This window comes from Lycium ferocissimum, chromosome 5 (assembly GCF_029784015.1).
Source record: "Lycium ferocissimum isolate CSIRO_LF1 chromosome 5, AGI_CSIRO_Lferr_CH_V1, whole genome shotgun sequence".
Classification (NCBI taxonomy): domain Eukaryota; kingdom Viridiplantae; phylum Streptophyta; class Magnoliopsida; order Solanales; family Solanaceae; genus Lycium; species Lycium ferocissimum.
In genome coordinates this window covers 466,271-489,742 of record NC_081346.1, presented here as the reverse complement: position 1 = coordinate 489,742, position 23,472 = coordinate 466,271, and the positions used below count along the sequence as shown (strand labels likewise).

At 36.5% G+C, this 23,472-nt stretch overlaps 2 protein-coding genes across 5 annotated transcripts; both read right to left on the bottom strand.

Moving 5' to 3' along the window:
- Positions 1-1,037: 1,037 nt before the first annotated feature.
- On the bottom strand, positions 1,038-4,807 carry LOC132055257 (tyrosine-sulfated glycopeptide receptor 1). The gene has a single exon (XM_059446980.1). The coding sequence runs from the start codon at positions 4,453-4,455 to the stop codon at positions 1,189-1,191; it is 3,267 nt and encodes a 1,088-aa protein (XP_059302963.1). The 5' UTR covers positions 4,456-4,807; the 3' UTR covers positions 1,038-1,188.
- Positions 4,808-6,915: 2,108 nt separating this feature from the next.
- On the bottom strand, positions 6,916-14,319 carry LOC132055258 (vacuolar cation/proton exchanger 2-like). 4 transcript variants are annotated; one of them, XM_059446984.1, is made up of 13 exons: positions 13,853-14,319; positions 13,585-13,675; positions 13,180-13,471; positions 12,815-12,882; positions 12,697-12,725; positions 9,983-10,179; positions 9,681-9,893; positions 9,340-9,468; positions 8,669-8,785; positions 8,545-8,598; positions 8,192-8,308; positions 7,907-8,000; positions 6,916-7,410 (listed from the first exon to the last, which is right to left on the bottom strand). In XM_059446984.1, exons 3-13 carry the CDS (start codon positions 13,447-13,449, stop codon positions 7,400-7,402), a joined length of 1,299 nt encoding a protein of 432 aa, XP_059302967.1. In that variant the 5' UTR covers positions 13,450-13,471; positions 13,585-13,675; positions 13,853-14,319; the 3' UTR covers positions 6,916-7,399. The 4 variants fall into 4 exon arrangements, with proteins under 4 accessions (XP_059302967.1, XP_059302965.1, XP_059302966.1 ...); XM_059446982.1 differs by having other exon boundaries at positions 13,859-14,319; XM_059446983.1 differs by lacking the exon at positions 13,585-13,675.
- Between the last annotated feature and the right edge of the window lie 9,153 nt (positions 14,320-23,472).

Here is a 23,472-nt window from a genome sequence, read left to right as displayed (position 1 = left end):
ATAAATAAATAATTCTATTGAAGTATGCTTCTTTAACTCGAAAATATGGTTATGGTTATTGTTATTGTACGGTGAAATTGTTTTCGAGTTTGGGACTACTTTCCCTATAACCTGCTTGTGGAAATGCCCAAACCAATTATTTTGTAACTTGCCATAGCTTTTTGTCTCTCTGCTGCAATGAACGAGCTGATCGCAAAGCAACGTAGTGAGATTAGGACATAGCTGATAAATGGTTAAGGTAATTTGTGCTAACATCTTTCTTAACCAATTCAAAGTGAAAATATTCGGTCTTATTTTCAGCATTTTCCTCCTGCTCTCCCCTGTATACACAAATATGTTGTCCTGTGAGTCTCTGACTCTACAAGCAGAAACTGTTGAACCCCGAAAAAGAATATGCAATTTGGTGCTTCTTTCGGGGGTCATTTGGTAGGGTGTATAAGAATAGTACTGAATAAGGTATATTAGTAATACTGGAATTATTTTTTATCGACTGTTTGGTTTGTTGCATTAAATGAATAGGGTGTATTAGAATAGGAATAGTATTTGTATTGCTAATGCAATGGTTTGCTGTGTATAAGAATAGTACTGAATAGGGTGTATAACTAATACATGAATTAGTTATACATAGGTTGAAAAACAAATTAATAATACCAAAGTTAATACATGTATTATTTTCTCTAAGCTGGGGTAGAGAAGGTGCAACTTTAAAAGTTCCTTTTGTTTGCGCTGAAAGCTGAAGTCTTTCTTCTAATAGCTTTACTAGATTGAATGCTGGCTAACATGAGTATTGGCTTTCCATGACTGTTCTATCCCTTGCAGTTCTGGGAGTTCCTTTTTGCATGATTGCATATGTTGTGGTATTGTTGTCTAAGTTTCTTGTTAAATTGGAGTTACATGCTTACAGATTACTGCACTAGTTGACTTGCGCAACGAGAACTTCTATGTCTTATTCTAATGACCAATGCTGCCTAGTTTTGTGATCTTTAACTTGCTAAATGTCTAACGTTACCTGTCATCTTGAAATGAAATGTTAGCCATGAGGCAAAATCCTAAATGTAATTGATTGAGGAAATCGTTCACTTTATACATTTATTCTACATGTTACCTTCCTATGTGTAAAAAAGAAAATTTCACCTGCCCAACTATACAAACACTTGCATCTATATCACATTTATGCGTACCGCCGCCTTATTTAGGTGCACCCCGGTTGGATCCTACTCTGTTGAGCCACTCAACCACTTGCGCTATAGTTGGCCTTTTGAAAGGATTCTGGCTGACACACATGCAGGCAACATCAAGCACTTGAATCATTTCTTCTTCAAAGCCCTTGTCTCTCAGTATAGGATCAAATATTTCTTCTTGTTTACCCTCATTTCTCGTTTGGTGCACCCATGCAACCAATTCCCTTGACATCTTTGGTTTGCTCATGTCCACAGGTCTTCTGCCAGCCAGGAGTTCTAACATCACAACTCCAAAACTATAGACATCCCCTCTCAAAGTGGCTATCCATGATTGACTGTACTCCGGTGGAATGTAGCCGAGGGTACCAACCAGTTCAGTGGTGACATGAGTATGGTAAGGAAGAATCAATCTGGACAATCCAAAATCTGCCACATGTGCTTTAAACTTTTCATCAAGGAGAATGTTGCTGGACTTTATGTCACGATGAACAATATGTGGTTCACATATCTGATGCATGTAAGCCAGCCCACAACTTGCCCCCTGTGCAATCTTCAGTCTAGTTGGCCAATCAAGTAGGGATGCTCCATCAGCCTTCTCGTGCAACCAGTAGTCCAGACTTCCATTTTGCATATACGAATAGAACAGCAACCTACAGCCATCATGCACACAATAACCTCGAAGAGAGACCAAATTCTCATGTATGGCAGTGGATAGAGCTTCCACCTCTGCTCTAAATTCTCTTTCAATTAAACCCATATCTCCTGAAAGTTTCTTAACAGCCAGTGTAGTTCCATCTGCTAAAGTTGCTTTGTAGACCAGACCAAAACCTCCACAACCAACTATGTTTGCTTGGTTGAAGTTATTTGTGGCTCTCAATATGTCAAAAATTGTGAGATCCTTAATCTGATTCTTATTGGTTGGAAACATAACAAGCATGCTGTTATCCTTTATCTCGGCAGACAATCCAGAAGTGGAGTTGTAGGACAGAATATCCAAGTCATTCTTCTCAGCGTCACCTCTTGGAAGGATCCTCCTCTTGGAGAATATCCATAATGCTATGGCAATGACTGTGAAGACAATGCCGAAGGAGATCCCTAGGATAAGTCCGATGAAAATTTTCTTTTTTGCACTTTTTCTCACTGCTGAAAGTTGTGTAGTTTCTTTTTTATCAGTGCAATTGTGCTGCAGGTTTTGACCACACAGTCCTTGATTACCTAAGAAACTAGTATTAGGAAATGTGTCAAACTGACCTCCCGTTGGAATAGGTCCCTCGAGATGGTTGTGAGCAACACTGAAAGAAGATAAAAAATGAAGACCCTTGAGTGAAGAGGGAATTTCACCTGAAAGGTTGTTCCAAGAGAGGTCTAGTTTCTCCATGTTAGTGAGGTTGGATATTGTTTCTGGAATGTTTCCTGAAAAGTTGTTCTTGCTCAGATCAAGAACATGAATGTACTTCAGCTGACCAATCTCAGTTGGAATATTGCCATCAAGGTTGTTGTGTCCGAGGTAAATAGCTGGTGGTAGGTTTGACAGTAGATTATATTGCTGATTTGAGGCATTGTTTGGCTGCACAAACACAGGCAATTCTAAAGCACTTCTGTCAACCTGATCAGCAGCCTCCTGTGATGCCAATCGTCGCAGCTGAGTAAGTTCTACTGGGAAGCCTCCATATAGAAGATTTTGAGACAAATCCAGGTAAAATAGATTCTGGAAAGTCCCCAACCAACCAGGAATTTCGCCTGTGATTTGATTAATAGAAAGGTCTAGAACTTCTAACTTCCCAAGTTTAACCAGCCATCTGGGTATCTGTCCAGCAAAATTACAACCACCCAAACCCAGAATTTGGAGATTTTGAAAATCTTCAGACCTGATCAAGTTTCCATTATCAGGCAATGTTTCATTATAAAAGTTCTTGGTGAGGATTAGTGTGGTAAGATTCTTACAACCCTTAAGGACTTCTATTGCCCCTGCAAAATTGGTTAGGCTGTTATTGGAGACCGATAGGAAGGACAGAGATTGTAAAGACATTATGCCAGGCAAGATATCTCCTGTCAGATAGTTAGTAGCTAGACGGATTGCAGTTATTGACCTGCATGAGAAAAGGCTTTGTGGAATACTTCCAGTGAAGAAGTTATTCCCAAGGTCGATTATGCCAAGTCGACTGAGGTTGGAGAAATCAAGAGCTGAGAGTTCACCTTCCAAGAAGTTGACCCTTAAATTGAGCACAGTGAGACGGGTGCAAGTCATCAGCGACGGGGGCACGGTGCCATTTAGATGGTTTATATGGAGGAGCAATTGCTCCAATCTGGAGAGCCTTCCAATATTTTGAGGGATCAAACCTGTCAACTCATTGCCATAGAGTGCTAGGATTCTGAGGTTGACAAGGTTGACAATGCTTTCTGGGATGGGTCCAGAAAAATTATTGGCAGGTAAAGAGATTTCTTGTAGTGTTGACACACTATAAATATCTTCAGGAATGGATCCCGATAGATGGTTGAATCCTGCTCTCAAATTAACCAAATTGGAGCAACTCCCAAAGCCTTGGGGTATCTGGCCCCTGAAGTCATTGTAAGAGAAATCAAGAACTCTGATCGCGGCTGAGTAGCTGCAGATAAAGGAGGGTATTGAACCAGAGAAACTATTGTTGCTAATATCGAAACTCTCTAAATTAATTGCTGACTCGAGAAATGATGATGGGATTGTCCCATTGAAGTGATTGCTAGAGAGATTTACTGTCTGGATGGGTGATGGCAATCTATCTGAAATTGGCAATCGTCCTGATAAACGGTTATAACTCAAGTCAATGATCTGCAAGCTACTAAATGACTCGAAAAATCCATCTGGAAGGGGACCAAGAAAGCGATTATGTGACAGGCTGAGTTGAGAGAGTTTGCTCAATTTTGCAATAGATGGGTTGATGCTTCCAAAAAGGCTTCTTGACGGAAGCAACAGACTGATTACTCTACCATTATCATCACAATCAACACCTTCCCAGGTGCAGCAATCAGTAAAATTAGACCAATTCAGTTGCTCAGGAGAAGAGATACCAACAGAGAATGATAACAAAGAGTCGCGATCAAGTTGATTGCAAGAAGCATAACAGATAGTAGCAACAGAAGAAAGAAATACAACAACTATTATTGGGTAGAAAGAGTTAAGGTGGGGCAAAGAAGAAGAAGAAGAAGAATGAAGGGAAGTGAGGAGCATGGCTGCTCGAAATTGATGATATGTCAGACCAGATTGGTGGCGGCTGTCTTTATTACGAATGATCATTATTTTTGTACAACTAAAGATGTAGAAGAAAGAGAGTTGAAGATGCCAAGATACTCCAATCAACCATGTGGGTATTTTTTGCCAATTCTTTTGTCCTGTGGATCGTGCAAGACCTTAGTCTAACCCCATGAAGGTAGTTGATGTTGACAAGGTGCAATTTTTATGTAACAAAAGGTGAGGTCGGAATTCCTGAAATAAAGCGTTTACTTTTGGGACGGCTAGATAGATAAATGGCTGGTGGACTTTCTTTATTCTATGGATAATTGTATATTTGAAAGCGTGTAATATACGTGGGAAAGACAGAGGCTTTACCTATACTATTCTCCTCACTTCCTCCTTATTGAACTACTTTTTCTCCCAATAGAATTTGTCTGTTTCTTTTTTTCTTCTAATTTTTATGCCCACTTGCACTAAGTAACAGATTATTACTCTTTATTATGGCTTATTGTGGTTTTCAAAAGTAGCTTGCACCTATCAGCAATTATGGGTCCGATTTGCTACATGATGGCTAGAAATATTTGGTAGGTGGAAAGTTTCTCAGATGATAAAGCCAGGCCCTTAGATATGAAGAGTCACATAGTTATGTCTTTTGTATTTTTGGGTTTTTTGTGTGTCTAGTGGTGTTCCATTTTCGAATTTTTATGTAGCTGACTTCTCTGTGTATACAGACGTGCTATAGTCACATGCTATGTTCTTCAACTGTTATCTCTCTGTTGATTTTCAAAATAAATAGAAGTATAATCACTTGGCCCGTTGACCAATCAAGGAGTTACCAGATCCATCTAATTTTTTTTTCTTTACTTTTTTTTTTTTTTTTTTTGGTGAGAAGAAAGAGAAACAAGTTCCTCCTTCAACTTTAGGGGTTTAAGTTTTGTACAACTATTTTATAAAAACATAGCCAATTAAAGATAATTCTGTATATTGAGGATTAATTATCAGGCTGATATAGACATTTTCAATGGCTGCATACTGGAAATTGCAGGGAAAGAAGAGGCCTGAATCCCCGGAGTTTGACGGCGTCTCAAGTCATCATCTAGAAAAATTCGACCGGACAAGACCATTCAGCATATATCAAAAGTATCCCAAAAACTCGTGATTTTAAACATGTCATTATATTTCTTATAAGACCATTCCTACAAGAGCATATTTTCAAAGTAAAATGAAATGTTGGAAAAAAAAAAAATATCATATAAAAGGAAGCAGATGGAATACTACTATTCACATTCATTTAAAACTTTCTTGGCTAATCGATGTTGCTAACGGAGCTCAATTGTTCAATTGCATCTCATCTACTGATTTAGACTTTTAATTAAATCTTGAAAAAAAAAATCCAATTTATTTCAAATGGGGGAGTCATTTTCACCCTTTGAGTAATCATAATCCATTACCGTGCACTGAGTGCGTACTATTTGCGCAAGATGGTGGAGGAACGAGGATCACAAATCACCAAATAATACTTCAAAGTCAACAATGATAATCATAAAAATAATCCCCTGCCTTTTGTCAAAAGGGTTATTATGGCTCATGAGTATAGTGGGGGGAACACCTTCAGATAGAAATAGCACACTAGGCAAACACTTTAACAAACATATATATCTCATACAGCACCACCCAAAAGTCACAAGCCCCCACCACGTCTTCTCACAGGATATCCTAAATAATTCCATTAACTTTTAGATAAATTTAAGTTATAAACACTGACAACATAATGAATTCTATGAAAATTTTGGTGAACAAATCAGATAAACTGGGGAGTAACATAGTTGGACCACTAAAATTGTGTGTTAGACGGTAAAAGTTACTTCACACGAAACAAAAGGTCTCACAGGTTATATTCTGAAAATAAGTGGGCTCTCTACGACGAATCCAAATTATTCAAACCAGTATGTTTTGATTGCCTGATGATAAAACAGAAGAATATATACAGTTGGTGTGTGAAGTATCGTCAGTCGCTTTCGCCACCCCAGTTATAATATTGGTGAGCCCAACCACCAAAGTTTACCAATTTGTACAGACCTCAAGACTAAAAATAAAGCCTAAAGAAGACTGTCCTATTTTCAAACCAAATGTTCCTTATCAGATAGATGCAGATGCTAACAACTTGACCAGTCAAAGGTCAGACCAGCTTCCTTTCCATCTATATTGTTCTACCAGAAATGCTGAATATTACTCTTATGACTTGTCCAATGAAAAAGCCCCTGCATCTTAAAGTATCCTGGACCACATTTTATTCATGCACTCACATATTAATTGCAGAACAGATCTCCTTTTCATTATGTTAAAAGTGGTTTTTGTGTGTGTGTGTGTGTTGGTGGGGGGGGGGGGGGGGGGGGGGCTGCTCTAGTAAAACATATTGGTGCACGTAGCATGTCGCATTCAATAGGTATGTAGTCACAGTATTGCACAATCATTTTCACTTTACTCCAATAAATTACAAGACTACTAATGAAGGCCACGGGATCATGACAAGCACCCTATGTGCAAGAGTGAAGTGCAATATATCTCCTTACAACTCATTGATGACATTTTTTTTCCAAGGATTACTATGATTTCTTTTTTTACAACTGTTACATCTCCTAACTCTGACATTTGGAATGATTTGAACAAAGAAAGAAAGAAAAGAATAAATATATTTGTTTTATACCTTCACCCCTTCTTCTATCTTTTTTCTCTCCAATTGGAAAACTAAACCCAGCTTTCTTGCATTGCTGGGAATAATGGAATTGTTGTCTGCTAGAGAAAAATGATACAACAATGATAAACATTCAAGAAAGTCAATAGCCAACTACTTTGAACATTCTGTTGTAACAAGCAAGTCCCTTCATTCCTCCAACCCAATCATCATTTGGGTAGTGCAGCTGGCCAGACTCAATGCTATTCATTTCATTACCAGGAGTCGCGGATGACCTCATTCGGCTGAGCTATGGGTACAACCATGGGCTACTTAGTCTCCATCTACACCGAGTCCATTGCAACAAAGGTTAATTAACAATTTTGGTGATCTTGGGATTTGGTTATATAAAGACAGTGGTCAAGACAAGCAGGATCATAACTCATTAAAGCCGCAACTCACCAATGTAAGAACAAGCATTTCGTATTTACAAGTCCCATTTAAAGCCTAATATGCAGCTAAAGAAAGAGGGAATGAGAAAAGGGAATCTAACATTTAAACAAAACTCATTTCAGGACTCATTAAGGGGTGACCAAACAATGTTGACCTTTGTAAAACTTTTTTTTCCTTTTTTATATATGAACATAATCTGTACAATATTTAAGAATTAGAGGTAGTAGATAAAGCCAATGAGTTCTGCATAAAAAGTTATGATAAGATAGGCAAGTGAAAGGAGAATCAGAGAAGTGCTCATCGGCGTATTAGAAAATTATAATGGAATTTCATGGATGCTCAGACTTCAAATGGAACAAGGAAACACGAACGAAATTAGGGACCTACCTTTGGATGGATCAACGTGTACAAAGAAACTTGCAGCAACAATCAGATAACATAGGATCAGCATCAACCCTTTAAAATAGTTTGATGTACCTTCCTGCATCGTGTAAAGCAATATCAGGAATTAGCCACAAGCCTTACGGCCCATGAATCAAGTTTACAAGGCCTGATGAAGACATTTCTTTTCTTCGCTTCTTTTTTTTTGTTTGGGGTGGCTGGGGGGAAGAGAGGGCCGGGGGGGGGGGGCGGTGAGGGTTGTTAAAGAAAGAACTATGTAGGAGTCCAAACCTGCAGCATGAATGCCACGACTAGCACTGTGATGAAGAGTGTAGCAGTCTCAAATAACTGGAAATTCAAGTCCATGGGCTTTCCCATAAACCAACCAACGACAACACAAAATGGTATCTGCATTTTCGACAGCACGAGATATAAAATTACCAACTAAATGCACAAGCTCTACTATCTATCTCGAGTAAATATAACCTGACTGCCACAAAATTCACAGTGACAGAGAAAAATTATGGTGCTCCCAGGAGGATAATCAGGAAAATCCATGTAAGGATTTATAAACATTTTTTAAGAAAATTATCCAATAATTTAAAAAGCTATCTCAGATTGTTAGAATGCATTAAATGTCATACCACAAACATTGATATCTGAGTAGAGGACCCAATTGCAACTCCAAGTGTGATGTCCTGCCAATGAGGATACATTAGTAACTGTTGCGGAGCAAAAGAGAGTTTACTTAGTTTTACAAGAACTCACAAGCTTATCTTTCATGGCAAACATGATAGCACTGGCGTGTTCTGCTGCATTTCCTACGATTGGAAGCAAGATGACACTAATAAAGGACATCGGCATGCTCAACGAGTCAGATGCACCCTGAAAGGATATTAGAGACATGGATAAATTACCATGAAGAAACAAAAATTTGTCACTAAAGGATTCAAAGCTAATATTCAGTCCTTTTGCATTATGCACGTAACTCAACTTTATTACCCCCTTGTGGATCTGTGCAACATAAATTGATTCTTTGATCTAATTTTCTAAAGACAAATCAATCATTTTTTTCAATTTCACTTTTACAGACCCTTGGGATGAAGGACATACAATTCGAATCCCTAACTTCCATTCACGACTCCCATGTCTAATCAGTAGCCGACCTTTTTGTAGTGTGGGCTTTCCAGTGGAACCAAAAGGCATCATAAGGATTGGACAAGGAAAATTAAGGCAGTCGACATCTGGAGGTCTACTGCACAAGGTTGTCTGTTATCATGCAATTCTTTCTCTGATAACATTGAAAGGGTTTCATGATAAAACATCTAAAGTTAACTAGGAGGTAGATATACCTTTGTAAAACTGGTACATCAAAAACAGCTTACCTTCAAATAAAGAAAAGGAAAAAGAAAGGAAAAGCACAAAGGCAAATAGATCACCTCGATGGCATCTACTAGATATCCAGACAGCACTGATATCCATATTGTCAAAACAGCAAGCCACGCAATAGCTTCCCACTGGGTTATCTCAGGCGCCTCTTCTTCAAGATCTTCTAAATTATTTTCGTCCTGTTTACAAATCAAAGAAACTATTAGATCTTCCAAATCATTTACCGCAACATAAAACAACGATCACAGATTTTGGTATAAGTTCATCTCAAGAACTATTTAAAATATATGCACTCTTCAGTCTTCATATCAGGCATTTGATTACTCCAAAGAAAAACATAATGTAATGAAATAGCAGCAGGGAACCTAAGGGCTAAAATTAGACCATCTACCTCGCTCACAGAACTATACAGAACTGGTTGACTCTTGAGCTGAAAGAATAGGTAGCTTGCATATGCTATAAGCATTATGCAGCTGCTAAATCTTGAAAGAGCCAACTCTGACTTTCCAAAATGCAATTCCGTGTGGGTGAAATGAAGTACAGCTGGAAATAATAAGCCCATGACTGCCATCAACAACAACCCTGAGTTCACAATGGCAGTCGCCTGAAACATTTAAAATTTAATGACCGTTTGCACAAAAAAGCAGAGAGGCACCTAATTACTATATAATGGTAAGAGATCACCCTGATCACCTTATTGAACACCTGAACCTTCTGGTGATGAATAATCCCACCACTGAAGAAGGCACAGCCAAGCACCAAGAGCATATTCGATAAAATGGAACCCAGCAAGGATTGTTTAACAACCCGCATCATTCCGTTGTTCAATGCATATAGTGAGATTATCATTTCAGTTGCATTTCCAAATGTAGCATTCAGAAGGCCCCCAACTACAAATCAGCAAAAAAAATAGTGTGCAGATAAGAACGGGAAATAGGTGGTGGGAGGATCCGGGCTCCCACAGAATAGACACGGCACACATGTAACTGACTCGTGTCAACAAATATACATGTACAATATCAAAACAACATGATGCACAATTCCAGCAAAGGTTAATGAGACGAACTTCAAGGACCGCAAAGCATAAAAACCATTTTAAAAGATACAAGAAACTTACTGACCAATCCAACTGGCATCAGTAACCAAATCAGTAACATATGAGCAATTATTCAGAAGCTTGCTAAGAATTTCAAAGGAACAGACAAAAAGCCATAAATACTTCAGCCAGTCTGGATACAGAATAAAATAGCTTGTGTATACTGACTCTGAAAGGTGTATGAGAAACCAATCACAATTATACAGCAGTGTAGCAGGATTTCTCACAAGCCTTCTCAAACGAAAGAAAAGACGCAAAGCACAAAGAATGTGATGAACATGTAGCAGCAGTCTTTTCAAAAGCATTTCGGCTCTTACCAGCAAAAAAGATTAGGTTGCCACTTCTTTTAAATTTTATAGGTGTGAAATGTTCAGGTTCACCTTGTACGCCACTTCTATCAAGAGACAATAAATACAGCTGAGGTGTGGCGACAATCTTTATTTAATTGTAATTGCAGCGTTCTATGTGGGCAGATGTGGAATAATTAAGAAACTTAATACTAATGAAGTTCGGCATCAATAAGTTTAAAAGGCCAACAAAAGGAAATTTTGCTTTTTACAAGAACGATAATCTAGATAGTGGAAATAATAGTCCAGGTATTTGCCTACTCTGGAGGTTGAAAGCCTACTTTTCTACTCAATATCTACTTGAAAAACCCTCATACAGCTTCCATGAACCTAACTCTGACCAGAACAGATTATGACACGGTTAATTTGTAAGAACAAGGAATTTTCATACCAGAAAGAGAAGAGAAAGACGATGTTCGACAAACTAGGCATCTAACACCAATATAGACAGACCCTCAAGAAGAAAAAGTAGTAAGTGATCCACAACAGGTCACTGAAACTTGTTACCTTATTCGAAAAAAGAACAGGTCACTAAAACTAGCATTTAAGTTAAACCCAGTTGGTCAAAATTTGAGGACTACGATGTTTTCTATCGAATCCTTTGACAGTAGTACATTGAAATCCGTTTGGCTTTAGGCTAGCCATCTAAAATTTCGTATTGCATTTCCCCTCTGCTCCTCTCCACTGACCAACTCAACAGATATATCAGGAAAAGCATTTATACAGCATATTCTCTCTGATTGCTGAATAGTGGAATAAATTCCCAGCTTTATGAAACTGAGCAGCCAGCTTTAAATTCCTTCCGTGTTCTTGAAACTGAAGCACTATTCTAGTTCAGATATCTCCTCTCTTTTCTCTTATCCTCCACCATAGCTCGTTGAACAAAATCACCAAATGAAAGCATAAATCAGAACTTCCACTAAATGATGCTGCAGCAAATTATCTCCACTTTAGATGTGTTGTGTTCAACATATTGCATTCATGTATATGCCTTTTGCAGTTCGGAGTCAAATGGAACTGCTGCTCACTTAGTGACACTACTAAATCCACCTTATACACCATATTTTTGCCACTTATGGTGGTCTAGGACCAATATCCATTCAGCTGGGGAGGGGAGGAGGAGAGAACCCAGAAACATCTTCCCCCAACTTAACTCACAGAATCCCATTCCGAGATAAGAAAAACATGGTATTTCCCTTCACATTCTTACGGAATTTTCAGTACATCATCCTGTCTTTCTTTTTTATTTTCTTTTAATGATAAAGCGAGTACAGCATTCTGTCATATGGTCCAAATGCCTTGCGAGCTACCAAACTATTGATTTACGTAATTGGAAATAACCAACTAATTTACGATGAAGCCTAGGAATCGGTCACTGATTCAATTTGAGTACCTCTGCAGCATAAACAGGCTTTCGAGAAGAAGTGGAGGGCTACCAATTGATTGACCCCGGAAGTGAAGAATGATGGCTTGATCGAACTACTTTAGGATTGACATATAGTTGATTGATCCACAAACTTTACCTAGTCGAAAAACAATTTATATGCATAAATGTGTAACTCCAATTACAGGCAATCCTATTTTCATGTTGTGTTTTACCTCTGCAGTTTTGCCATTTAATTGATAACAGGTGGTTAAAGTGTCCTAGCCTATTGCTTTTAGCTCAAGAGGTAATGTAGAATTTCTCAAGCAATTTTTTGCTTTATTATTGTTTTGCCATCTTTACATCTTTGACTTAATCCAGGATATCAAGTGGCCTGAATATCTTAGCTTAATGTTTAATTTCAGATTCTTTAAGTGAGTTTGGTGACTGCATATCCTTTTAACGTAAAGAATAGAACGCGAGCATGAATAGGGGCATGCTTGAAGCTTTTTGAAATAGAAAGGGCATGCTTAAAACTTGTGTTCCTAAAGAAAAGACAGAAATGGAGGAACAAATGAAACAATAAACAAAAAGGGAGTACCTGTTGGCCCGGTATAGAACGCGAGCTGCCTGTAACAAAAGGATTAAGAAGATCAATAAGCGCGCAAAGAGAATAGCAGCAGAAGGGAACTAAACTAACTTGGAGAGCGAACGCTTACTCAGTCGCATAGCCCAAGCGCTCAGCTAAAGGTGTAATACCCAGTAAACTGAAGAAAAAGACCCAAGCCTGAAACATCAAATTGTGCACAAAACACAGAGATTAGCATAATTGAAATGAAAAACACCATGGTCTATATTCAGCATCCTTGTAACAACTACTCCCTCCATTTCAATTTGTTTGTCTTAAGTTCCTTTTTAGTCTGTTTAAAAAAGAACGTCACTTTCTATATTTAATGTCAGACCACAAGATTCACAAGTCTTCTTTATTTTCTTAAACTCTGTACCGAGTCAAACTAAGACAAACAAATTGAAACGGGGAGTATCAAAAAGGAGCATATGGAGAGAACTTAAAAATAATCATTACATGTTTTCCTGTAACATAGTGTAGCAATATGGCCAGGGGGCCAAAAGGAAGTAATACATTGATCTTTGCTTTGATAATAACAATGTATATACTCCTTAGAAGGCTGATCTGATACATCTTTCTTAAGACCCTAGTTGAGCAATAACTTCTCGGTGATGCAATATGAGGTGCCTCAAAATGCAGACTATCTATTTTGTTTGTTGCCTGAGATGAGCTAAACGGAATCTCCTCGTCGAATTCAAGCTCTAACTTCTCCCCAGTAGATCCCATTTTCAGTTCACCTTACAATATCCTGAAAACATTAAATAAAAAAACACTGAACAATTGACTAAAAAATGGTAACAAAACTTGGGTACATAGATAAATCCATACTTATTGAAGTTGTGATTCTTTATCAAATAGTACCTTAATGAATCAATGAAAGATGCTCAAACACAAATATACTTGGTCAGTACACTAAAAGAGACCAATTCAGCAACTAGTCAAAGTGGGTCAACTACGAGAAGAAAATTAGTCAGAAGAGTATGCAATAAAAAAATTTAAAAAAAAAAAATCAAAACTTTGAAGTTCATTCTAAGAGAAGGACCAGATCAAGATTTGCCACAAAAAAGTTAAACAGAAAAAACAAACACAACCAGACACAACTCATAAAAGAACAGCATAAAGATTGAACCTTTACCAGATAAAAATCAACAAGTCGGCTAATGGAATCTTCCTCTTAACTGATTTCCACTTTTGTTAAGCAAAATTAGTACTACCCGAATTGCTTATCCTACAAATATAGTAGCAATAGTACATACAGTAATAAAAAGAAGTTAAAATAGTGTATATTTCTGTGTGTCTGTATAACATATAGAAAAAAGGGTCCTTGAATTTAGGCTTATTTTGCTTTATTCTTGCTCTGAGATAGGTGTTGGAGAATGGAGCCGGCAATGGATGAAAATAGGACATAGAGAAAGAAAGAAGGAAGGTTCCTGGAAAGAGAGCTTAATGTGCTGATTTACTATTTTTTTTTTTTTTTGGAATAAACAAGTCGACGAATTGATTAATTTTCAAGTAAACAACAAATCAAGAATTGATTGAAGAAAGAGATGGTAGTGCAAATGCAAAATAGGGGGATATTTGGGGTATTTTTAAATTTTGCCGAAAGAGTTCGGAAAGGGTAATATAGTGGAAATGGAGGGGGTTACATGCAAAGTGACTAGGTGTCCCACTGACAACAATTATTAAAATGATATTTTAAGTTGTCTTCACAAAACATTGCATGTTGTGGTTACCCAACAACGACGGTGATTACATCTTTTCTGGTTCTCCCACCACACACACACAACTAGCCCTTATCTTTTTTATTTCTTTTTTTTTTATGGATAATATAATGTATAGAAAACAATGTATTTGCACTTCTTATATTTTCCTACTCCGATTCACATTTCGTAGGGAAATATTTTTACTAAAGATAAAATAAGAACGATTTTGCTTCATATCTAAGGAAATTCTGGTTCAAGTTGAATAAGCAATTTCACTTTATCATTCTCAAATTTGCTATAGTGACGAAAGTTGAACTTGGTGGCTTTTGTCCAAACAATGTGTCTGTGTTAGGAAATTCGCTGAAGCGAATTCCAAAACAATGAATATGTATTAAACTTAAAACGTTATTAGCACTTGAATGTGTCATTCCAAAATTCAGGATTCCATCTCTAATTGGCTACAATATTTTTGTCATTCTAAAGACAAAATAAAAAATGAAAATTGTCATGTATTTCAGTCTAGTAAGAGATAAAACACCCCATTATTACTTAACAGGGAAAGCAAGAGAAGAAGACCTGCTGGAAACTCTCGCCTTGATCGGCTACATGCTGAAAACGCAGTCATGAAGGGACATCACGACTATTTATTCTTTATCATCTTTTTGAAAAATCTATATGTTGAAATTTGCTGGTACTATTCTGTTTTATCCCTTTTTGAAGGGGGGAAAATACATAACACAACCCGCATTATCTTTATGATGCTCATTTCCTTTCACAATTCAAAAAATGCAGGGACTTTTCTTTTTTTATTATTAAAAAGGGTTAATTTATGAGTTAAAAAAGTCCACGATAACTACAGCTTTCATTTGATGGTGACCAATTAACATGTGATACAGCAAAAAGAAAAAGTCAACATTTCAGCACAGGGGATAGTTTTCCTTAGTACTAGTTCAGTAAGTCAGTTGAGAACAGTTAATGCAAGTTGAATACGTCATGAGGGGATAACTAATTAACAACCTCTGCTATGTATTTATATACATCAAGCTGTTGAACTTATAGAAATACATGTATAACACAATCTCCTTCCTTAATGAATCAATATATACAATCACATGTACTTATAGTTCATTTTTCTTATATATGTTCTTTTCTTCTCGTTACTACGCGTTATCACATGAACTCATTAGCTCTCGCTTATTTGTGTTGAATCTAGCTAGAGTGTTATATCCCGCATTTTTGTACGTCGGAATATTTTAAGACAATCGCGGGAAGTTAAGGGCAAGGCCATTTCTCGGTTTTGTTTGAATGCGCGAGTCGTTTATAAATATTATTGTTATGGAAATTTAAGGGTAAGCTTGGAATTCGGAAACTATTATTATACATGACTTATTGGAGAAGTCATAGTGGCCGTGGGTCCCATTATTTTATGGCCATGTGATTATATGCATAAACTAAGGTTTATGAGTCATCTTTTAATTTGAAGAAAAAAAAGAAGAAAACTCTAGAAAATTTTGGAAGAAAAGAGAGGCATGTGCATGGTCATGTGCTACTTGTATATATATATATATGAGTGGTGATTAATAAGACATAAGTCATCACTTTGGAATTCAAGAAAATTCAAGAAAGGAGAAAGAAAAAAAAAAAAGAGAGGGTCGGCCAAGAAGGGGTTTAACGAACTGGCCATGGAATGGTCATGAAGAATTATTTCCTACTTGTCCCTCTACTAATTAGAAGGCCCTCGTCGATGTGGAATAGTTGTTGGAGCAAGAAAACCATTCGTTGTTATGGTTCATCAAGCTAGCCGAATGGAAAGTGGGTAGAAAAAGGTGAGTGTTGATCTTCTTTACATGTTTTATAGGAGTTTATGTATGTTGTAAGGTGTAGAAATAAATGAAATTCATAAAGGGTTGCATGTTGAGGCTTGGCCGTGTGTATGGTATTGTGGGTGTGTGTGTGTTGTGTGTAGACTAAAGAACTAATGGTATTTAGCATGTTGAGTGTTGTTGTAATGTGTAGAAATGGATGAAAAACCATGGAATTTGTATGTTGTTGTGGTGGTCAAGTGGGTGATTTGGAGTAGGTATGTGAGTAAATGTTATCTAGTATTTTGCTTGTCGTGGCTATGAATTTCATGATGAAAAATGAATGTTTGATAACTCGTGTTGAAGTCGTAGTGTTGCGGGTCGGTTTGGAAAATTTATATGAATTTAATATAGCTTCTTGTGAAGATGGAAATAATGTCGCTAACATATGAGATTGTTGATATAGTTTATGAAGTTGAAAGAAAGAAATGTATTGTGTTGTGTTCTCGGGTTTGGTAGTTTTCGGGTGAAGTGGTATGTGATTTGCAATGTTTCGAATATTGTATGGATTACTTGAAATGTTCTTAAATCGTGTTTGAAAGGCCTCGAATAATAGTGAACGAATGATCAATAATGTGAGTTTGAATATACGTAGCTTACTTGAAGGTGAATGAGATGTTATTGAATTGAATTGAATATGTTTGGAGATGTTATTGTTCGTATTGTTGTTGGTTTGGCGGGTTGAATTCCCGGATTGTTGTTGATTGAAATTAGCCAAGTTGAACTTGGTGGGATGGAGTATTTATAGGGGAAATGCTGCCGAAATTTCGGCAGACAAAGGGTTACTTTGAAAAATCAACTCATAAATGCCCCTAACTAAGGTTTGGTAAATGTGACCAATTTGTAGATTTTGGCGGATTTGGAACTTGAATTTGAGTCGCACGAGAAGCGAGAAAAGGTATGTAAGGCTTACCCTTCTTTCTATGGCATGTCTTAGATGTAATAGGCTTGAATACGTGTCTCGGGATTACTCGATCCTAGAAATCCGAGATTGAAATTTGATTACTATTCATTCGAAAATTGAATCAAATGTTCATGAATAGTTGAAAGAAGGGTCTAAACATCTAGAACTTGCAGAATAAGACCCGTATGCCCTAAGACTCTCATAAGTCCCGTCACGAAACGTTTTATACGTAAATTATGTACGTGACCTCATTTGACTCGAGGTGGGCCCACTATTCCGATTCCCTCCGTTGTCTATTGGGCTTATTTTCCATTCTATAGCTAAGGACACTTATGGACATCCTTCCGACTACTAAATAAAAGTTGTTTTTAACTAAACCCTCGACCCCAAGGTATGATTTTCTTTACTAAAAGTTTACAAGTGTTTTCCAAAATATACATTTTTCTTTAAAAAAACTAAGTTTCACAATATTGACAGTTTTTATGACCTAAACAACGACTATGATCCTATGATTCTATGATGTCTATGATTCTATGGGGGCTATGATTCTATGATGCCTATGATTCTATGATGACTATGATTCTATGACAACTATGATTCTACGATGACAATGATGATGTCGATATGCTATGTCTATGACCCGATATGTTCTATGTTGATAGTCTCGCCTTATGATATCGTTCCTTCAAGAGACAAAGCGACCATGATTATCCCATAATGCGATCGGAGGTTTCCGACCTTACGTCACTCCGATAAGTACATGATTTCCGGCTCTCTCTTGCATGCTAAATATGAACATGGGTTGGGGGATGGGATACTTGAATACTTGGAACCTGGAAAGGAAACTATGTTTTATTGCCACACTGTCACCGGCTTATCATCCGGACGCGGATGCCGGACGCGGGATTTATGGCCGAGCCGGGAGTATTCGGCGCTATGTGGGCGAGCCGTCTCGTACGGCACTATGACCGATATGACCAAATAGCATGCATGGCATCCGCCTGTGGCACTCAGAGGCACAGGTTACTCTGCTATCCTATGATGTATTTTATGTTTTCCATGCGGTTATTACTCATATGCTCGGGTTACAGCTTTACATTATATGATCCCGATGTACCGGATATAGCTTTACCTGATATATTCCATGTGTACGGATACTACTCCCCACGTGACGTGCTTTACTTCTCTGTCTTGTTGTTGCACATGATCATATCTCTTTCTATGTTACCGTCTATGTCTTACATACTCGGTACACTATTCGTATCGACGCCCCTTCTTGTGGGCGGCCGCGTTTCATGCGCGCGGTACCCCCGAGACGAGTAGAAGTCATTATAGAAGACGTTCCGGCAATGTTGGCAAGCTCCACTCGCCCGGAGAGTTCTTCGAGTCACCTTACACGCGCCATGGTCCATGATTACGATTCAGAGACTTTGCGACGAGTCGTGGGTCTAAGGTGTCAGCTTTAAAAAGGGTTTCTCTGGTTGACGTGTTTTATTATACGGAGCCCTCATATTTTCAATCTGTATTTACTTTGAGAAATGACGAAAAGATTTTGAAAAAAAAAATTGCTATGTATTTTACTTCATTTTGTCTTAAGAATCCAAAGAGTTCATATGTGTAATAAGAGTTAGCGGGTTCGCTCGGCTCCGTACACGGGGTCGGGTGCCCATCACACCCTAGCAAAGTCGGGGTGTGACATAGAGGTCCCCAGCTTGACCTTTGAAACTTTTGATTTTCATGTAACGTGCTAGTTCAAATAACACACTATTTCATTTCAAGCATTCAAATGTAGGTTAATAAACTTATGTGCCAGCAAATGCACCTTCTCCACCATGTTCTAAAGTTTTGCAAATTTATTCGTATCTAACAGTGCTGACATCCTCAAGGTGGATCAGTTTCAATCTTGAACCATGGGCTTAGTAAGTTAGACAATATGAAATGTTCTGGTTGGCCCTAAGAACCTTCCTTCATGTTTTGATTGAAGATTTTGAACGAGAACAAACGACAAGAAAAAAAACAAATACGATTTACTAATTTTATGCTTAAAATTTACAACCTTGCTTATTCCGTTTATCATATAGGCCTTAGGGAAACAACTACACGAAGAGCAATAAAATGTTACTGTCGAGACCTTACTTTATGATAATATCGATAAACATAGAAGAGCTTGGCGCAATTCAAAATCATATGTTAGTAATGGCATGAGTTTAATAAAGTCAAACCTCTTATATTACTAAGATCGTTTGTCTGGATATTTTTTATTGCAATAGCAAAATGATGTATAATAGTAACATAACATGAATAATTAGTTTCAAATAAAACTTAGCCATTGGTTTCAAAAAAAAAAAAAAAAAAAAAAAAAAACTTAACCATTATAGTGAAACGTTGTTATAGAGGTTTGACGGTATATTGTCCATGGCAATTCTCCTGAACAGCCATCGGATTAGGTGTATTTGATTTCATCAAATTTTCGATCTTAATTCAAGTAATAACTAAATAATATGCGAGTGAAGTTTTAAATTACTAAAGAGAAATCCATATAAAAATAATTATTATTCCGCAGATGAAGCACCGAGCAATGTGGGTCTTGCATGAATTGGCTGGAGTTGCATAATATCATAATGGCATAACCCCCACACCCCATTTGGATTGTATCTCTATTTTTAGCTAGGGTTGTTCATAGTTTTGGTTAAAACTAAAACCAAATAAAAAATTTAACCAGACCGAATAAAAAAATCGACATTCGATTTGGTTTGGTTTGGTTTGGTTTGATTTGATTTTAAACTTTAAAAATCGATAATATTTGGTTTGGTTATGATTTTATTAAAAATAACCGAACCAAACCGATAAATTATATACATAAATTTTATAATTATTTATATGTATAATATTAGTTTTTCATAAATAATTATAAATATTTTATACCTTTTAATCATTAATTTGATTTTTGGTCTACTTATTTCACGTGATTGTTTAAGGCCCATGTTTTTAAGAATATGTCCAAGCTCATGTCTTTAAGTCTTTTAACTATTTTAAGTGTTAAGTGTAAACCTACTAACAGAAGCTCACGTTAGAGTCTAATGTCTTTAACTTAAATTTTTAGCCTTTCTTTATTAGCCATTTGATTTTAGGTTGTTTCTTTTTTTTTTTTCGAATTTATACCTTTCTTTTTTCTTGTCTGAATGGATTATAAACTTCGAATATTTTTCATATGAAAAGGATAGAGGTTGTAGATTTGGAGGTTCCTATAGAAGATACTTCAGTAACATCGATTTTTAAGCGCAATCGAAGACACATGGTAATGCCCTAATACTTCTTCCGTGGGTAATCCTCCTAAAAAGCAGAAAATACCAACTCTTTGTAGTCGAAACCCTAGCATTGGAGATAATGATAGGAAAACATCTGAAGTTTGGGATCATTACACAATTTTTTTTTAATGAAATCGGAGAATTGAGGGCAAAATGCAAGTACTGTCCCAAAGTTTGGGATCATTACATAAAGTTTTTTAATTTTATATATTTTCATTTTAATTTTAGGTAGTCTTTATGTTTAATTAATATGTATATTTGTAACAACAACTAAAAGCTCCTATGCTCTACTTTATTTCCATGGATGTGTATTAAGATGACAAAAATGGTGCAGCCACTGCTAAGTTAGTTTTTAGCTCTATATGTAACAGTTTAGCAACTTTGGATAACTTGAGTACTACACTATCATTAATAGTGAAAATGTTTCTATGATGTATGTTCTACCTTAAACTATAAATAAAAGTTATCGTTTGAACAAAAAAAAAGACATGTCTTTTTCAACTTTTTAATGTTTTACTGATAAGTCTCATGACTGCTAGTCATAAATCAAAAAATCGAACCAAACCAACAATAATCAAACCGGTGATTATTATTTTATTTGGTTTGGTTATGACTTTAGACATTTAAAAACCGATTAAATTGATGTGATTATGGTTTTAATCAATAACCGACCCAAACCAACGCTTAACACCCCTATTCTTAGCTAGTAAAAAGATAATATAAGTGTATATATCAATATCTAGACACTTGGGCACATATCCAAGTATATCTATGGCCCACACTAATAGTGGTTAAATTCAAAAATAGTAGGACACTTGGCAAGAGTAAGAAGAATCATTACGCACAAAGGCAAATATAGGTACTAATGTAACCATCAAAAAGGGAATTAAAACTGGATCGTAAAGTTAATTTTCATATATATAAGTATATAACAATCTCATCGAATATGGTTTCTCCCTTGCCGTAAATACTTCATCTTTGAGATTATTAGTGATGTGACTGAAAGGACTTCTCATGAAAGCTAAGTTTGCCGACTCTTTGCCATTAATTGCTTTGCATGGTTATTATTGATGTAATGTTAAAAAGACGTTTGAGTTAGACACACTTGTGATTATCATAGATGGCTCAATCACAACAACATCCGAACTATATACTCCCAAGACTTTTTATCTAAGAGCACAACGTATAATGTGGGGACTAAGCGTCCATCATAGGTTTGAACATTGTCACAATCGAAGTTAAAAATTAGGAGCAGGCATGCATCGAGTTTTGAAATATTCGCTACTAGCCCTCGGGATTTCTCGACTAGGGGCGGATTTAGAGTTTACCGACGAACAACAACAACAACAACAAATTATATTATGTATAGAGAGTAAATTTTTTGTATTTATATACATATATTAAGTAGGCGTTTGGCCATCAATTTAAAACTATATTTAAACCAAGTTGATCCATATCAATTTTCAATATGGTTTGAAACCATGATTTGAACTCAAATCATCCAAAAAGCATGGTTTGGGGTTTGAAACCATGGTTTCAACTTTTTTAAATACAAAATTTAATCCATAAGTTAATATTTTGTAAAAAAAGACCCATAAGTTGGTAAATATTTTTAACAATTACCCCCATTAATCATTTACCAATCTCATTAACTTCCACCAACCTTTAATTTATGTGGAAAGATTATATTAAATAGTAGTTACATTACTATTCATGTTAAATTTTCGATTTTATTGAAGTAAAATTTGATTAATTGATGTTGCATTTTTTAAAAAAGCCTTCTAGCAGTGTACTAATTTTGTTATAAACTATGATTTGCTAATTTGGTAAGATTGTATAAGAATTGAGAATGTTTTGATAGTTTTACACACCATGAGCTTTATGTCTATAGAGAAAATACAACTTAAAATATCCAAATTGTAAGTCCAAACATGATTTCAAACCATGTCCAAACGGGGCCTAAGTCTTGAATATCCTGAACAAATGTAAAAAATTAGCTCAAGCGGTCCAGTATATTTAAAATTGTTTCTAGTGTCCTACGTTTGATTCCCAGCAGAGAAAACATTATTTTTTATATTTAGCTTTTGTTATTTTACATCAAACACTGAGTGAAAATCCTAAATCCGCCACTATTCTCGACTATCCAAAAGGAAAAAATAATTTCAAACTATAGACATCGACATGGGATCGATTATACCAGCTTCATTAGCTGAAAAGAAATCTAAGTGGTGAAAACCGAAAAGAAAAGAATATATGAAAGGGGAACAGGGTACGACTTTATGCCTTTATTCATACTTTCATGTCAACTATGCGATTATGGGGAGATTCATTCAATAAATTTAGATTCACTCGTATTCGGATACCCCACCCTTCTTCCACCTTACATCTTAGTGTCACCTTCATGATTTTTCTACTGGCAGCCCAAAGCTTATTTTGCAATAAATATAAGAGAAAAGTCTCTGCTTATTTCTTCGAAAACGAGTGATTATTTTCTTTTCTTTTTAGAAATCAAAACGAGTTATCCTTTACCCTTGTTTTATCGTTGCGGTCATAAAAGCAAACTGGACGCCCAGGATTGACGTGGCTCTGGTTTTGAACGAGCCCAACTCTTAAGAAAAGTCCAAGTAAATAGAATAGAATTGATCAACAAATTGTTACCAAACTCCGCGTGTTAATTTTTTTGGCCTCAATCCATTTAACTTGCTGTTTTACTGGGTCTTCGTTGTTCATTGATGACCTCGTCCATTAATTTCTAAATCTTTTTTATACCTAGAATCCCGAGGGACAGTGACACACGATTCAAAGCTCGGAAAATAACCAGCCCGTCCCTTTACCTTTCACTTAAATACCCAAGCTTTTGTCTGTTGACGGAATGTGTGCCTAAGCGAAAGCACTGGGAGTATAACTATAATAAACACAAGAATCTTCCAACCAGACAAGAGGTATCAATTCACCGAATAGCAGAATAGTAC

Coding starts and splice junctions, on each gene's coding strand:
- LOC132055258 (XM_059446984.1), bottom strand. CDS start 13,449: ATGGGATCTACTGGGGAGAAGTTAGAGCTTGAATTCGACGAGGAGATT. Junction 9,469..9,680: donor TGTATAGTTCTGTGAGCGAG/GTAGATGGTCTA, acceptor ATTTGTAAACAG/GACGAAAATAATTTAGAAGA. Junction 8,599..8,668: donor TTGCCATGAAAGATAAGCTT/GTGAGTTCTTGT, acceptor CCTCATTGGCAG/GACATCACACTTGGAGTTGC.
- LOC132055257 (XM_059446980.1), bottom strand. CDS start 4,455: ATGATCATTCGTAATAAAGACAGCCGCCACCAATCTGGTCTGACATAT.